The following is a 16463-nucleotide window of genomic DNA, read 5'->3' as shown; positions in this document are numbered from 1 at the left end:
GAATGATTATCTAAATGGGATCATTTGGGCTGTGTCATGTGAGTAGATCATTGCACTTTGGAACATTAAAGTAGTGAGAACCTAAAGAGGCTATTAGAGTAGAATGGTGGAAACTGGGATGTACTGAGGATGATAAAATTTGGGGGTGATTTGAAGGTAAGCGTTAGCAATGTTTTTAAAATGTATGAAAATAATCTGAGTGGAAGAGCAGAATGAAAGGTATTATATGATTTTTGGCATGAATAACAATGTGGCAGGCTATATAATTTAATCATGTAGAGACTAGGTAGGAAGAAAGATGTTAATGGTAACATTATAAAGAGTCTAGAAATAGTAACTTGATACCCATTTTGAGAAGTCAATCTGGGTGGTACAGATCTATGAATAATTACTTCTATGCACCTTGAATATGTGAATTACCTTCAGTGATTTTTAGCTGTTATAATTTAGTAAATGTATATGATACTTTTCTCGTTTAATTCTATGTTTGCCCTCTTTCTAGTTCATTCCAACTTTTTCTCAATACTCTAGTTAGATGTACTTCCTCTGAGAATGCTTCTAATATTCCACTATGATTAAGATACCTTAGCTTGGTTACCCCTTAAAATAATGTGAATGCTTTTATGACAATTATTATATTGGTTTGTCCTTCTTTGAATGAATGATTATGTATCCAGTCACTGTAGGGAGCCATTCCCCACCCCTCTTGATATTTTGCATGTTTATAGCTGATTCATCATGAACAGACCCCCATATGAATTTTTGGAGAATAACTAAATAAAATATTAAACTTTTCAAATAGTTAATGTGTTCCCCATTATTTTTAGGGAATCAATATCCAACATCTAAAATCAGCAGCTGTGAAAGAAGAGATGGAATCCAGGAACAATGTGACTTACTTTGTGCTCTTGGGCCTTACACAGAATGCACAGGGACAGAAAATGCTTCTTGTTTTGTTCTTGATCATCTACATTCTGACTGTGGTGGGGAACTTGCTCATTGTCGTGACTGTCTCTGTCAGTAAGACCCTGGACTCACCAATGTACTTCTTTCTTGCCTGCTTATCCTCTATGGATGTCTTTTACTCCTCAGCCATTACTCCCAAATTGATTTCAGACTTGTTCTTTGGGAAAAACACCATAAGCTTCCAATCATGTATGACCCAACTTTTTATAGATCACTTCTTTGGTGGATCAGGGGTGTTTATTCTGTTGGCGATGGCCTATGACCGCTATGTGGCCATCTGTAAGCCCTTGCACTACTTGGTTATTATGAGGCGATGGCTGTGTGTTGTGCTGCTGGTAGTGTCCTGGGTTGGAGGGTTTCTGCATTCAGTCATTCAACTCAGCACTATTTATGGGCTCCCATTCTGTGGCCCCAACATCATTGATCATTTTGCATGTGACATGTACCCCTTACTGAAACTTGTCTGTACTGACACCTATGTCACTAGTCTCTTAGTGGTGGCCAATGGTGGTGTGATCTGTGCTGTTGTGTTCCTGCTCTTACTCATCTCTTACGGTGTCATCTGGAACTCTTTAAAGAATGTTAGCCGGGAAGGGAGACGTAAAGCTCTCCAGACCTGTGGTTCCCACATCACCGTGGTTGTTTTCTTCTTTGTTCCCTGAATTTTTATGTATGCAAGACCTGCTAGGACCTTCCCCATTGACAAATCAGTGAGTGTGTTTTATACAGTCATAACCCCCATGCTGAACCCCTTAATCTACACTCTGAGAAACTCAGAGATGACAAATGCCATGAAGAAGCTCTGGGGAAGAAAAGTCACATCTGATAGAACTTAAGTTTTGTAGTCTGTCTGAGGGTGGCCAAAGCGGCTAGCACAATTAAGATGAGGATTCTGTTGCTTTGTCTGGTGGCAGCATCGGCGGTTGCCCGGAGAGGTCTCGGCCAACCAGGGCAGCATGCCCAGCAAGAGATTAAAGATGCAGTATGCTGCGGGGATGCCGCTTATTTTCAAGAATTGTGTTTCCTTAGGGTATAGGTTGGTGTTTGAGGAGTACATGCAGGTTATTAGGCAGCAGTACCTAGACATCTGAGTTTAAGGGGAGAATTACCTCCTTCAACCAACATATAGACACTTGCATCTTTTTTGTTTTCAAAGTAATATTAACAGGCTTAATCATTGTTGGCAAAGATCCTTTTGCCCGCTTTGGCATGCAAGCTCCTAGCATCTGGCAGTGGGGCCAGGAAAATAAGGTCTATGCATGTCTGATGCTTTTATTCTTGAGCAACATGATTGAGAACCAGTGTATGTCAACAGGTGCATTTTGAGATAATTTTAAATAATGTGCCTGTGTGGTCTAAGCTGGAATCTGGTCACTTGCCATCCATGCAACAACTTAACTTGTTCAAATTCTAGACAATGAAATGAAACTCAATGTGCATATGGATTCAATCCCACACCATTGGTCATATTCCCAACCCATCAGCACTGAAAACTCTTACATTAAGGGATTTTGCAAGAGCAGTGTGACTGACATTATGAAGGCCTGTACTGAAGACAGCAAGCTGTTAGTACAGACCAGATGCTTTTTTGCCAGGCTCCTTGTATCTCTTGAAAACCTCAATGCAAGATGGTTTTTCAGTGCTAGCACATTTTGGAATTCAGCACATTCCTTGGAGTGCAGTAATGCTGTATAGTTTTCCTCCCCCTCCCAAATACATCCTGGTAATAGTATTTTTTTAAATGCAGTCATGAATTGCAACTTTCTTAGTCATATTTGAAAAAAGTAGAAAATTGATCTACAATTTTATTTATTTTAAAGAAGTCTATTAAATCTGTGGTTCTTTTATATGAATTTTCATTTTTATGGTTTAAAAATCAGTCTTTTTTGGAATGTAGCCAAAGTTCCCATATACTTTATAAGAGTCCAATCAGACATCTCTAATTTGGCCATGTCCAATTTATGTAGTTTTCAAAACACTGCAAATTGTGAACAGTGCATTATACAATATTATAGGGGGAACTCTAATATCCAGGGTAGTCTACCAGTTTGTGTGTATGTGTGTGTGTGTATGTGTATTGTGTGTTAAGGAAATAAAGTAAACTATTTATAATGTAGTTTTATTGTATTCGTAACATTTCATATTTATTGCTTATGAATTTATATATTTAAATTTGTTGCTTATACATTTGTTTACACATGTCTATGAACAATTACATTAATTAGCAGATCATTAACATGCCAGAAATTTGGCTAATGTTATTGGACGTTTTACCACAATAGCCATTATAGAAGAAATTATTTGTTATGTTAATAAAAATGCTAGTATAGCATGGCTTTATACCTCATTGTGTAAGGTGTGCAAGATAAATATGCTTTGGAATATAAACGACATTATTTAATTATGGCAATAGCATTTTTAATGATAACAATTGGTCAGACTTTACAGTGATTTAAAATGTCACAGGGGTCCCAGTGATAGCTCTTTCTTATTTTGAATGTTAACTTTGGTTAACTGGCAAACATTCCTTCATTGTCATCATTTCAAATAACTCAGATTTTAAAATTAACCCACAGAATTTGTAAACATGGTTTGATATTCTAAAGCTTTTATTTATTTACCTTTTAAATCTTTTGGTAAAAATAAGTGAGCAATTGTAAAGTTTAGGGATGTACCTCTTTAGAAATGTGAAAATAAATTTTTATGATGCTGAAAAACAACTTAAGTTTCTTCATCTCCATGAAGACAGTCTGACTTCTGGGGTAATCTCCTTGGACCCAAGAGTCCTTTGAAAATTTGTTTTCTTTCAAAAATTTACATTAATTATGCTGAATAACTTCATGTTTGTATTATGAATAACAACTTGTTCCCTCTCTCCTAAGCGTTTTAATAGTTTTGTATATCGTCTCAGCTAGGAAGTCATAATACATCTATATCTGATAGTCAATACACAGTGTTTAGTTAACTAGTGGGTACAATTTTCAGTTACATTGATTATAAATAATTTTATTCATTCTCATTGAAAATTGTCTTTCTGAGAATTAGTTTTATCTATTGTTATTTGTGCCTTTTTATTGACCTTTTATTATATAGTTAAGATCTTTTGTGGTGTGCAGATAATTCTCTACAATCAGATTCTGTTGTATACATATGAAATATTTGGCTAGTGATACTTCTGTTTTGTAAAATAAGACAAACTATAGTATAATAAGGACAATAAAATCCCATTTAATTGTGTAATAAAAGTAAACTTCCATTCATCTTTCACTAATGTCAACCTATTTTACTCCCAGAGTAAACATTTTATGCATAATACCTTTGTCTTACCAATAAGGCTTGTAGCTCCTCAATTTTTTTTTAGAATCATGCTTATTTTGGGGAATGCATGTTTTCAAATTCAATGTAAACTAGTCACAAGACAAAGTTCAGTTATTTTGGATATGATTTTATTTTTGGAACAATATATATCTCTATAGATTTGAGACTGCCCTTGTCCATGAAGAGAAGTGTTTTTATGTAGTCAAGTCTCCTTTTATATTCCTTTTATATTCTTTACAATTTTTGGCTGTGTTACTGATCCTCTACAGATAACAGCTGTGCTTCTTCCATGATCCTTAAAATGTTAACTGACAGTTTTCTCTAAGGAAACAACAACAACAACAACAAAAAACTCTTCCAGGGAATGCATGACTGGGCCGCTTTACTGAGTACCTCTTGGTCCTGCTGAGATCATTCTGCTGATGGGCTGGTCTGTGACCACTATGTGGCCCTCCCTGTGCTGCAGGATGACCAGGCATTGAAACCCAAGTGTGTCCTTCTCCAAGAAGAGATATGAGCTGCGGGCTCAGGCCATGCCCAGTTTGAATACTCATCATGGGCTTACTTTCTGTGTGACCCGGTTGCAAGCCCACCTGTGTGCTATGATGCACACTTTGCTGAAACTCATCCTATGTGGACAACTCCGTTCTCATGGTTGCTGCCAAGAGTGGCTCATTTTCTCATTTTCTCCCTTTTTGCTCTCCTGTGAGGTCTTCCAATATAGATTGAAATTTCAAATCTTGGAGGAAATGCACAAAGCCCTCTCCATGGTGTCTCCCATGTGACTGTGGTCATTGTATTTTTTGTGTACTGCATATATGTGTGTCTACAGCACCCCGTGACCACTTCTCAAAAAAAAATTAGGCTCTGTCAGTGTTATATCATAGTAACTCCTATGTTGATCTGTTTAAGTTCCCAGAAATGCAGATATGTTATGCTGTGAAGAAGATGTAGATCAAAATGTAGTGTAATAGAGAAATATTCTAAACATAAGATGACTATATCCTTTATATGATAAAGCAAAAGAACATAGCATCTAAGAATGAAGTCCAGGTATAATACTGATGCCTGAACATGTTGTTTCTGTGTTTGATGCCTTTTGATGTAAAAGTGAAGAGGTAAATTATTTTTCATTAAAACATCCCAATAGATAGTTCTGTTGTTCATTTTGCGGCTAATCCTCAGTGTAAGTTCAGGATCTTAGTACTTTTTAGATGGGCAGATTCCCAGGATACAGCTCCACACAGTCTAGTTCAGTAGACAGGTTTTCAAAAGGATGATGTGCTTTCAACATATGCAGTAGGAGATCTTTGTGTGGACTTGAGCAATATTCCCAGAGATCATTTGCATATCCTGAGACTATTAATGGATTCAATTCATTAAGGAAGAATCCTTCACAGCAGAAGTTTTGAGGTCATTATATTCTCAATATTTATGATTCATAGAATAGTTGTTAATTTGATACCAGAAAAAAATCAAACATTGTAGAAAATTAGAACTCTTTTCGGCATTCATTCTCTTATTTCTCTTTCTGATACACTGGAACATCTGGTATGGTTCTTTTGCCTTTTCTTCCTAAACACTAAAAATTAAATCATTTATTGCTGCTGTATTATTTGGAGCAAAACTCAATAATATTGTCATTTTAAGTAGTCATTTATATAAGAATCTTATTTGTAGTGTTTTCCTTGTTTACAGGGAGATTGTGGATCATTATCATATGCACAATTTTAGGAATGGCTGATGGGTTTAGTCTGTGACCATAGTTGAGAGTCTTTTGTTTGAGGAAGACAATCCTGAATTGAAATCCTACCTTTCTCATTTATAATGTGAATATTTGGAAAACAATGCCCCTTAAAGTTTCAGTTGAAGAGGAATAATAGAGTTACATCAAATGAAATGATCTAAGTATACTCTTAGTGGAACTAAATACTCATAATATTAGTAATGATGACCAACTCTTATTACCCTAAAATTAAAATAGACACATTCAACTTGCCTAAGGAATTTAGCTAAATTTTTTTAAAGGGTTATAAATAATCTCTCTCTCCCTGATGTGAGGAAGAGCACATAGGCACTGACTGTACTTAATGGAGTTCTTGATGGCAACAAGAACTCTCTCCCCTTGGCCATATCTGAATCCATTTCTCCTCTTCTTTGATCCACTGGTCCCAGACTTCTGAGGACTTGTAGTTATTATAGTTATCAGTCTTATTTTTCTTGTCCATGCTTGTTTGAGTGTAAAAGTCATTTTACTCTGCTTTTGATGTCAACATACTATGCAGTCAGAATATATAAAGACATAAAATAAAGGATTTGTTTTCAAGTAATGTGCCAGTGTGTTTAGCACCTTGAACAAAGGTTGGCCTCAAATAAATCTTAATAAATACTTGATGAGCAAATTACTATCACAACTGCTTACCCCTTTAAAGAGTAATTATTCTTGTGAAAAGGATGCTTACTAAGTAAATGCTTCTGACACTGATGACTTTTCATTTTTGTGATAAATAGTAATGGAGATATTTTGCTCAGTTTGGTAGACACAGTATATATGCTGTATTAACATGGAGGCTAGTGCTGTGGTGTAGTAGGCTAAGCCTCTGCCTGCTGTGCTGCCATCCCATATGGATGCTGGGTCGTGCTCTGACTGCTCCTCTTCTGATCCAGCTCTTTTCCAGTATCCTGGGAAGCAGTGTAAGATGGCCCAAGTGCTTGGACCTCTGTACCCACATGGAAGGCCCGGGTTGAACTCATTGTTCCTGCCTTTGAATTGCCCTTCTCTGCCATTGTAGCCATTTGGAAAGTAACCAGTAGATGGAAAATCTTTCTGTTTTTCTCTCTCTCTCTGCCTGTAACTTTTCCTTTCCAACAAATAAATAAATCTTTAAAAAACTGTATTACCAATAATTGTACATATTGATGGGTCACAGTGTAACATTTCATACATTTATATAATGTATATTGATCTCAGGATATTTAAATTTTCCCTTCTTCAACATTACATTATGATTAGGGCCTTTCACTTCCTTTCTTCTCTTTGCCCATAAAATGTATAGAATGTTACTGTGATTGATAGTCTTTTGATTATTATTAGAAAATTTGATTATTGAAACAATTTTTGATTATTTAAAAATCTTTGATTATTATTTGAAAATTAGTGTTTTTATTTAACTCTTTTTTGATACTCATTATCCACATCATTCTATCCAGACTACCCTTCTCTACCTATAGGAATCATTATTCTGTGTTCAGATTGAATATTTTTAAGCCTGCACGTGTAAAGGATAGCATGTAGTATTTGTATTTTTGTGCCTGAATTATTTTCAAAATTATGTCCTCCAATTCAACACATTTTGCTGCGAGTGATATGATTTCATTCTTTCATGTGTGTGACTGAATACTATTCCAATGTGTATATTTATATATACCACACTTATTTATCCATTCATCTGATGATGAGAGCTTTGGATGATTCTTTGATATAATGATTTCATGTATTTTAGATCTATACATAATATATGTAAGTTCTATCTCTATTTTTTTTTTAATTTGACAGAGTTAGCAGTGAGAGAGAGAGAGACAGAGAGAAAGGTCTTCCTTTCGTTGGTTCACTCCCCAAATGGCGGCCACCACCAGAGCTACACTGATCTGAAGCCAGGAGCCAGGTGCTTCCTCCTGGTCTCCCATGCGAGTGCAGGGCCCAAGCACTTGGACCATCCTCCACTGCCTTCCCAGGCCACAGCAGAGAGCTGGACTGGAAGAGGAGCAACCAGGACTAGAACCTGGCGTCCATATGGGATGCCGGTGCCGCAAGCAGAGGATTAACCAAGTGAGCCACGGCACCGGCTCCTCTAATTTTTTTTTTAAGCATCTCTATTCTGTTTTCCAGGTGGATGTAATAATTTACTTTCCCACCAGCTATGTGTACGAGTTCCCTTTTCTCCATGTCTCACCAGTGTTAGACTTTCTGTGTTTTTTGTAATCATTCTAAATAGGGTGAGGTGATAGACCATTGGTGTTTATTTTGCTGGTGATTTGTGATATTATGCCATGTTGCATATATAGGGCATTTGCACATTTCACAGTTCTTATCTGAAGAAGCAGAATCGTATCTAGCATGTTTAAGAAGAATGAATTTGTTACATGAAATTAAATAGCTTGAGTCACCAGCCCAGCGGGTCCCCGGGCGGTGCGCCTTCGCTGCCTTGTCGGCTTCGGGTTGATTGGCCAAAAGACCCTCAACTCCTTCTCCCCGAGCCCTGCCGGCAAGGGACACACCCGCAGCTCCAGGGACCGGCGTGGCGGCCGCGGCTGAGAGCAGAGATGCGGCGGCCAGCCCCGCCAAGAAGGCCCGGGCCGGGCAGGACAAGGCCGCCGCCCTCGTTGCCGCTCTGCCGGAGCAGCTGGTCTGCATCCAGAGGAACAAGGCCACGGCCCGCAACGTGCCCGTGGGCTTCGGGGAGAGGGGAAGAAGCACGTCTGCAGGGAGCTCGGGAAGCCGTACTTTATCAAGCATCACACGGCTTATCCGCGTCCACACCAGGTCTTCACATGGACACAGATGTGTGACACAAGAGACGTGAAAGCTGTCGTCCTGGGACAGGATCCATATCACGGACCCAATCAAGCGCACGGGCTCTGCTCCAGCGTCCGCAGACCTGTCCCGCCTCCACCCAGTTTGGAAGACATCTACAAAGAGCTGTCCGCAGACACGGAGGCTTCCTTCATCCTGGCCATGGAGATCTCTCCGGGTGGGCCAAGCAAGGTGTGCTCACCGTCCGCGCCCACCAGCCCAGTTCCCACACGGAGAGGGGCTGGGAGCAGTTCACCGACGCGGCCGTGTCCTGGCTGAACCACAGCTCCCGTGGCCTCGTCTTCTTGCTCTGGGGCTCCCACGCTCAGAGGAAGGGCAGCGCCATCGACCCGCAGCCGCACCACGTCCTGCAGACGGCCCACCCCTCCCCCTGGTCGGTGTACAGAGGCTTCTTTGGCTGCAGGCATTTTTTCTAAAGCCAATGAGCTGCTGCGGAAGTCTGGCAAGAAGCCCATCGACTGGACGGAGCTGTGGCCGGCACTGAAGGCGTGGGCTCCGGGCAGCTGCTGTCCACAGTGCTCGTCTGCGACCACGTGGCATCGCAAAGCTCCCGGTTCCTAAGTGCTGTGTGCGGGGCTGCCCTTTGACCCCATGTCTCCGCATTGGACCCCTCCGGACAAGATCAGATGAGAGCCTGAAGCAAGGCAGAGGTGGCTTTGGGGGAAGTTTCCCCAAGACGTACTTGCTCCCTCGGCTCTCTCTCCCTACCCCCGGTGGGGAACGGCGGGCCACGTGCACTTTTCTGATGGTCCGGTGCCTGCTGCTGCTGCTGTTCACCCGGCAGGTGCAGGTGCTACGTGTTTGCTTCTAAAGGTATTCTGGTCTCGGCCTGGTACACTGTCCCCTGGGTCTTTGAAGGAGCCCTTGGTCCTCTCTTGAAGCTTGAGGATGCTCTGCAGTTTCTAGAAGTCTGGCTCAGAAGCGGGCTCAGTTTCCTGATTGCTCAGGTGGTGTCCTTGGTTTATCCCATTACCTTAACTGTCTAGAAGGGGTGGTGGGAATTGAACCGGGAGGACGAAGTGGGGGTGAGGGGTTGTGTTGGTTTTTTACTGGGAGGGGCGAGTTTTCTCTGGTTTTCCCGCCGTGGAGTTTAAGGCAGCAGCAACTGCCACGTGCTGTATTTTTATGGACTGAAGTCACTGTGATATTTTTTCTGCAACACTGGAGTTTGTTTTTTTAAACAAATATGCTTAAGCAGAGAGATGTTTTTCAATCCTTTTATAAAGAGACAGTCTTTACTGAGTGTGCGCCTCCATGCCTGATCTTGTTAGCGATGCTGTTTTGAGCCAGATGAGCGAGTTAGCCTGCACAGGTTTGCTAATAAAAGGTTGTTGAACTTTTCAAAAAAGAAATCAAATAGCTTGTTGAATCTTTTGAACATCAGTTCAAGCCCTGGTTACCCCACTTTCAAAACATCTCCCAGCTACTGTACCTGTGAAAGCAACAGAAAATTACTGAAGTTCTGGGGCAGCTCCACCCATGTCAGGGACCTAGACAGAGTTTTAAGTCCCTGGCTTTGGTCTGGCCCAACCCTGGTCATTTGTACTTCTATTACCTGTCAGCTTTTGATTATGGCCACTTCCATTTTATACAGAGTTGATTCTCCCCCTTTACTTTCCATCTCATCACTTTACTTGTCAACCTGTTAGCATTGGTCCCAAGTTGTGATTGCCTATATTAAGCTGCTCCCATTTTTAATGTTTGACTCCCTTATAAGACTTAAGGTCACTGAAGGCAAAACGTTAATCCTAATATTATTTTTCTGTTTTGTTAACTAAGTATCTCTAGCTTGTGGTTAGAATCTGAATCATGTAGGCACTCAGTAAAATTCTTAAGAATTTGAATAATTGAATTGATTTTCAGTTATTACAGCCACATCAGGGATAAGACAAAGCAGGGGAAGGAAGTGATGCATGTCCTATTGCAACATAAAGGCTGATATTTTATTCTCGACTAGAAATAGCATCAACAATGGTTCTGAAGCACTTTTTACCTCCTTGTTGAGCCTCCTTGTCCCTGGTCATGTGATTGGCCTGATGACAACTTTACATACAATGGTTTAAATATTTTTTGGGAAATCCCAGTGAATTTAATTAAGCATGGATCTTGGACAAGCTCCAGATGCAGGTCTCAGGGCCGTGTGAGGTTAGGAGATATAAGTTGTCTAGTGATTTTGGCCCCTGATGGGGAGGATGCTGTACTCTTAAGGTGTGATACAACTGTTTTCAGACAAGCAATTACTTATTGCAAGAATGCTATCTCAAATACCACAGAAAAGTTTGGCTTGCAACAAAATTGAATGAGATGGGTTAAATATCTGAATGAAATTTTTCTTCCTTGAATTTGGAAGGAAAGAACTCAAACAGCAAAGGAAGCATCTCCTGGTAACATGACTGGTTGCTCTCTTCTTATGCAGACTGTTAACCAAGATCTATGAATAATTAGTTCTATCCACTTTGAGTTTCTAAATTACCTCCAAAGATTTCTCAAGTGTTATAATTTAGCTTGTTACATTTTGTTTGTTTATTTTGTTCAGGAATTTACTGAATGCAGAATCTTTAAATTTTTTTTTGTGTGTAATCTGATGCTATTTGTAGGTCTCCAATGCAAGTCATTATAATTTACTCAAATATTTAGATGATTTAAGAAATTGGGCACAATCATGAGAAACCAAAAATGTACTGAAGGAGTAAAGTGTCTCTCTCTCTGGTCAAAATATGGAAGACACATTTCTTTGTCTTAATGCGTCAGTTAAAAGCTCTCCATCAGGCACTGAGGAAGCCTCCAAAAGGTGAGAAAGTGGCAGTTAATAGAAGAATTTAGAGTTTTTCATGTATGCATTTTCCTGGTATGTAGGAAATTATACTATTTGTCTTTGCAAGAGTGGCAATGTGGAAAAACTTCTGATTTTCCAAGCTCTTTGAACATAAAAGACATTTAGTTTCTTATTCCACTTCTGTCACTGAAAAGTGTATGAGTGTGGGAAAATTTACTGAATTTCATGATCCTGTTTCTTCAAGTGTACAGTGAGGACAACTATCATATATTAGCGCAAGTATCAATATTTTGGTTTATGTGATGATATATGTGTGTCTATGAATATAAATCTATTTGTGTGAAACATACATGTGAGAATCACATAGAATCTTGCAGAGGTTTGCTAGGTGTTCTGGTAATGTTAGTATTTTCACTTATTAATTATGTTTTGTCTATTTTAACGGAACTGATAAGGTGAAAATGTTTTGTTCTCTAGTGATTTTACATTGCAGAGGGATATAAAGTTGTGACATATATATATATATATATATATACATACCAGTTTGCACAAATGGAATTATATAGCATTCAAGCACAGTAATAAACACTTTCCTGTGTTTCACCAAATTAGACCCTCAAAAAACATGTTTAGAATAATTTCTGTAAATGTTTAGAATAAATTCATTTACAAATCTGCAAAGTATGAATGATTACTTCTCAAAATTTGAGTATAGTAAAACGTGTGTGCTTGCATATTAAACATATTTTATTTAGGGATCATCATCCAAGCAGTGTACATCCATTTGTTAACGTAGTAGAGCTAGGTGAAAAAGTGATTCCTTAGCCAGCACAACGTTTCTCCTCTTACGATGTGACACCTGGCTTTTAAATGTTTTCTTTTAAATTATATTTTTTATTTGAAAGTCAGAGTTACACAGAGAGAGAAGGAGAGGCAGAGAGAGAGAGAGAGAGGTCTTCCATCCACTGGTTTACTCCCCAATCGGCCTCAATGGTTGGAGCTATGCTGATCAGAAGCAGAAGCTTGGAGCTTCCTCGGGTCTTGGGACTTGGGTCATCTTCTACTTCTTTCCCAGGCCTTTGCAGAGAGATGGATTGGAAGTGGTGCAGCCAGGACTTGAACCAGTGCCCATATGTCTTGCAGGCACTGCAGCGGTGGCTTTATGTGCTACAGCACAATGCTGGCCCCATAAAACTTGATCCTAAATGAGTTAGTAGTATATCTAATATCTCGATGTCCACTTTATTTCTAAGGCATACAACAATGTAGGTTTTTGAATAAATAAACATTTAGACTTCCAATGCACATTTCCATCATATTATTATAGCATTACACTGCTTCTGATTTCTGAAACTGCCATGTATTGAAATAAATTTGGGAATATGGCTTTGATCTACATCATTAATATTCCTGTAGGCAGTAAAGAAATACTGTATTTTGTTGAAAGTAGGATGGAAATTTATTGTATGGGTTTTGAGCCGAGGGTGATATGATCTTGAATGATTATCTAAATGGGATCATTTGGGCTGTGTCATGTGAGTAGATCATTGCACTTTGGAACATAAAGTAGTGAGAACCTAAAGAGGCTATTAGAGTAGAATGGTGGAAACTGGGATGTACTGTGGATGATAAAATTTGGGGGTGATTTGAAGGTAAGCGTTAGCAATGTTTTTAAAATGTATGAAAATAATCTGAGTGGAAGAGCAGAATGAAAGGTATTATATGATTTTTGGCATGAATAACAATGTGGCAGGCTGTATAATTTAATCATGTAGAGACTAGGTAGGAAGAAAGATGTTAATGGTAACATTATAAAGAGTCTAGAAATAGTACCTTGATACCCATTTTGAGATGTCAATCTGGGTGGTACAGATCTATGAATAATTACTTCTATGCACCTTGAATATGTGAATTACCTTCAGTGATTTTTAGCTGTTATGATTTAGTAAATGTATATGATACTTTTCTCGTTTAATTCTATTTTTGCCCTCTTTCTAGTTCATTCCCACTTTTTCTCAATACTCTAGTTAGATGTACTTCCTCTGAGAATGCTTCTAATATTCCACTATGATTAAGATACGTTAGCTTGGTTACCCCTTAAAATAATGTGAATGCTTTTATGACAATTATTATATTGGTTTGTCCTTCTTTGAATGAATGATTATGTATCCAGTCACTGTAGGGGGCAATTTCTCATCCCTCTTGATATTTTGCATGTTTATAGCTGATTCAACATGAACAGACCCCCATATGAATTTTTGGAGAATAACTAAATAAAATATTAAACTTTTCAAATAGTTAATGTGTTCCCCATTATTTTTAGGGAATCAATATCCAACATCTAAAATCAGCAGCTGTGAAAGAAGAGATGGAATCCAGGAACAATGTGACTTACTTTGTGCTCTTGGGCCTTACACAGAATGCACAGGGACAGAAAATACTTTTTGTTTTGTTCTTGATTGTCTACATTCTGACTGTGGTGGGGAACTTGCTCATTGTCGTGACTGTCTCTGTCAGTAAGACCCTGGACTCACCAATGTACTTCTTTCTTGCCTGCTTATCCTCTATGGATGTCTTTTACTCCTCAGCCATTACTCCTAAATTGATTTCAGATTTGTTCTTTGGGAAAAACACCATAAGCTTCCAATCTTGTATGACCCAGCTCTTTATAGAGCACTTCTTTGGTGGATCAGGGGTGTTTATTCTGTTGGCAATGGCCTATGACCGCTATGTGGCCATCTGTAAGCCCTTGCACTACTTGGTTATTATGAGGCGATGGGTGTGTGTTGTGCTGCTGGTAGTGTCCTGGGTTGGAGGGTTTCTGCATTCAGTCATTCAACTCAGCACTATTTATGGGCTCCCATTCTGTGGCCCCAACATCATTGATCATTTTGCGTGTGACATGTACCCCTTATTGAATCTTGTTTGTACTGACACCTATGTCACTAGTCTCTTAGTGGTGGCCAATGGAGGTGTGATCTGTGCGGTTGTGTTCCTGCTCTTACTCATCTCTTACGGTGTCATCTGGAACTCTTTAAAGAATGTTAGCCGGGAAGGGAGACGGAAAGCTCTCCAGACCTGTGGTTCCCACATCACCGTGGTTGTTTTCTTCTTTGTTCCCTGCATTTTCATGTATGCAAGACCTGCTAGGACCTTCCCCATTGACAAATCAGTGAGTGTGTTTTATACAGTCATAACCCCCATGCTGAACCCCTTAATCTACACTCTGAGAAACTCAGAGATGACAAATGCCATGAAGAAGCTCTGTTGGAAACAAGTATCATTGGATAGAACTTAAGTTTTGCAGTCTGTCTGAGGGTGGCTGAAGTGGATGGCTCAATTAAGATGAGGATTCTGTTGCTTTTCCTGGTGGCAACATCAGTTGTGGCCCCGAGAGACCTCACCAACCTGGGTGGCATGCCCAGCAAGAGATTAAAGATGCAGTATTTATGGGCTGCTGCTTATTTTCAAGATTTGTGTTTCCTTAGGGTATAGGTTGGTGTTTGAGGAGTACATGCAAGTTATTAGGCAGCAGTACCTAGCCATGTGTGTTTTAGGAGAGAATTACCTCCTTCAACCAACATATAGAAACTTGCATCTTTCTTGTTTTCAAGTAATATTAACAGGCTTAATCATTGTTGGCAAAGATCCTTCTGCCCTCTTTGGCATGCAAGCTCCTAGCATCTGGCAGTGGGGCCAGGAAAATAAGGTCTATGCTTGTATGGATGGTTTTCTTCTTGAGCAACATGATTGAGAACCAGTGTATGTCCACAGGTGCATTTTGAGATAATTTTAAATAATGTACCTGTATGGTCTAAACTGGAATCTGGTCACTTGCCATCCATGCAACAAGTAAACTTGTTCAGTTTCCACACAATGAAATGAAACTTAATGAGCAAATGAATTCAATCCCACACCATTGGTCATATTCCCAACCAATCAGCACTGAAAAAACTCTTACATTAAAGGATTTTGCAAGAGCAGTGTGACTGACATTATGAAGGCCTGTACTGAAGACAGCAAGCTGTTAGTACAGACCAGATGCTTTTTTGCCAGGCTCGTTGTATCTCTTGGAACACCTCAATGCAAGATGGTTTTTCAGTGCTAGCACATTTTGGAATTCAGCACATTCCATGGAGTGCAATAATGAGGTATAGTTTTCCTCCCCCTCTCAAATACATCCTGGTAATAGTCTTTTTTTTTTAAATGAAGTCATGAATTGCAACTTTCTTAGTCAATTTTGAAAAAAAGTAGAAAATTGAGCTACAATTTTATTTATTTCAAAGAAGTCTATTAAATCTGTGGTTCTTTTATATGAATTTTCATTTTTTATGGTTTAAAAATCAGTCTTTTTTGGAATGTAGCCAAAGTTCCCATATACTTTATAAGAGTCCAATCAGACATCTCTAATTTGGCCATGTCCAATTTATGTAGTTTTCAAAACACTGCAAATTGTGACCAGTGCATTATACAATATTATGTGGGGAAATCTAATATCCAGAGAAGTCTACCAGCTTGTGTGTGTGTGTGCATATGTGTGTATGACTACCAGACAATTATTAAACATCAACTGCTTTTTAAGTCCTTTTATGTAGTTCAAGTGTCTTGCCTTGACCAGTCTAAAGAGTTGATTTAACTGAGCCTTTATACTTAGCTAAATAAAAAATTAAACAGCTGTCATTATATTTAACAATCGTCTCTTTAAATTATTGTTTTTTACTCTCAGATAACTTCATAAGGCATACACTTTAGATTCACTTACATTTTTAGGGTAATTGAAACTCACTCAATGAATCTCTTTACAACACT

The 16463-nt window shown here is 39.0% G+C and overlaps 2 protein-coding genes and 3 pseudogenes across 2 annotated transcripts; all 5 read left to right on the top strand.

Moving 5' to 3' along the window:
- The first annotated feature begins 1070 nt into the window (after positions 1-1070).
- On the top strand, positions 1071-1628 carry LOC133764319 (olfactory receptor 4A47-like). Its single transcript, XM_062197987.1, has one exon. The coding sequence runs from the start codon at positions 1071-1073 to the stop codon at positions 1626-1628; it is 558 nt and encodes a 185-aa protein (XP_062053971.1).
- A 212-nt stretch (positions 1629-1840) lies between these two features.
- On the top strand, positions 1841-2661 carry LOC133763686 (thioredoxin reductase-like selenoprotein T; annotated as a pseudogene).
- Positions 2662-5358: 2697 nt separating this feature from the next.
- LOC133763685 (uracil-DNA glycosylase-like) lies at positions 5359-9439 on the top strand (annotated as a pseudogene).
- A 4583-nt stretch (positions 9440-14022) lies between these two features.
- On the top strand, positions 14023-14952 carry LOC133763684 (olfactory receptor 4A47-like). The gene has a single exon (XM_062197476.1). The coding sequence runs from the start codon at positions 14023-14025 to the stop codon at positions 14950-14952; it is 930 nt and encodes a 309-aa protein (XP_062053460.1).
- Positions 14953-14999: 47 nt separating this feature from the next.
- Positions 15000-15643, top strand: LOC133763683 (thioredoxin reductase-like selenoprotein T; annotated as a pseudogene).
- Positions 15644-16463: the final 820 nt, after the last annotated feature.

This window comes from Lepus europaeus, chromosome 7 (assembly GCF_033115175.1).
Source record: "Lepus europaeus isolate LE1 chromosome 7, mLepTim1.pri, whole genome shotgun sequence".
Lineage (NCBI taxonomy): Eukaryota > Metazoa > Chordata > Mammalia > Lagomorpha > Leporidae > Lepus > Lepus europaeus.
This window is presented reverse-complemented; position numbering and strand designations above follow the sequence as displayed.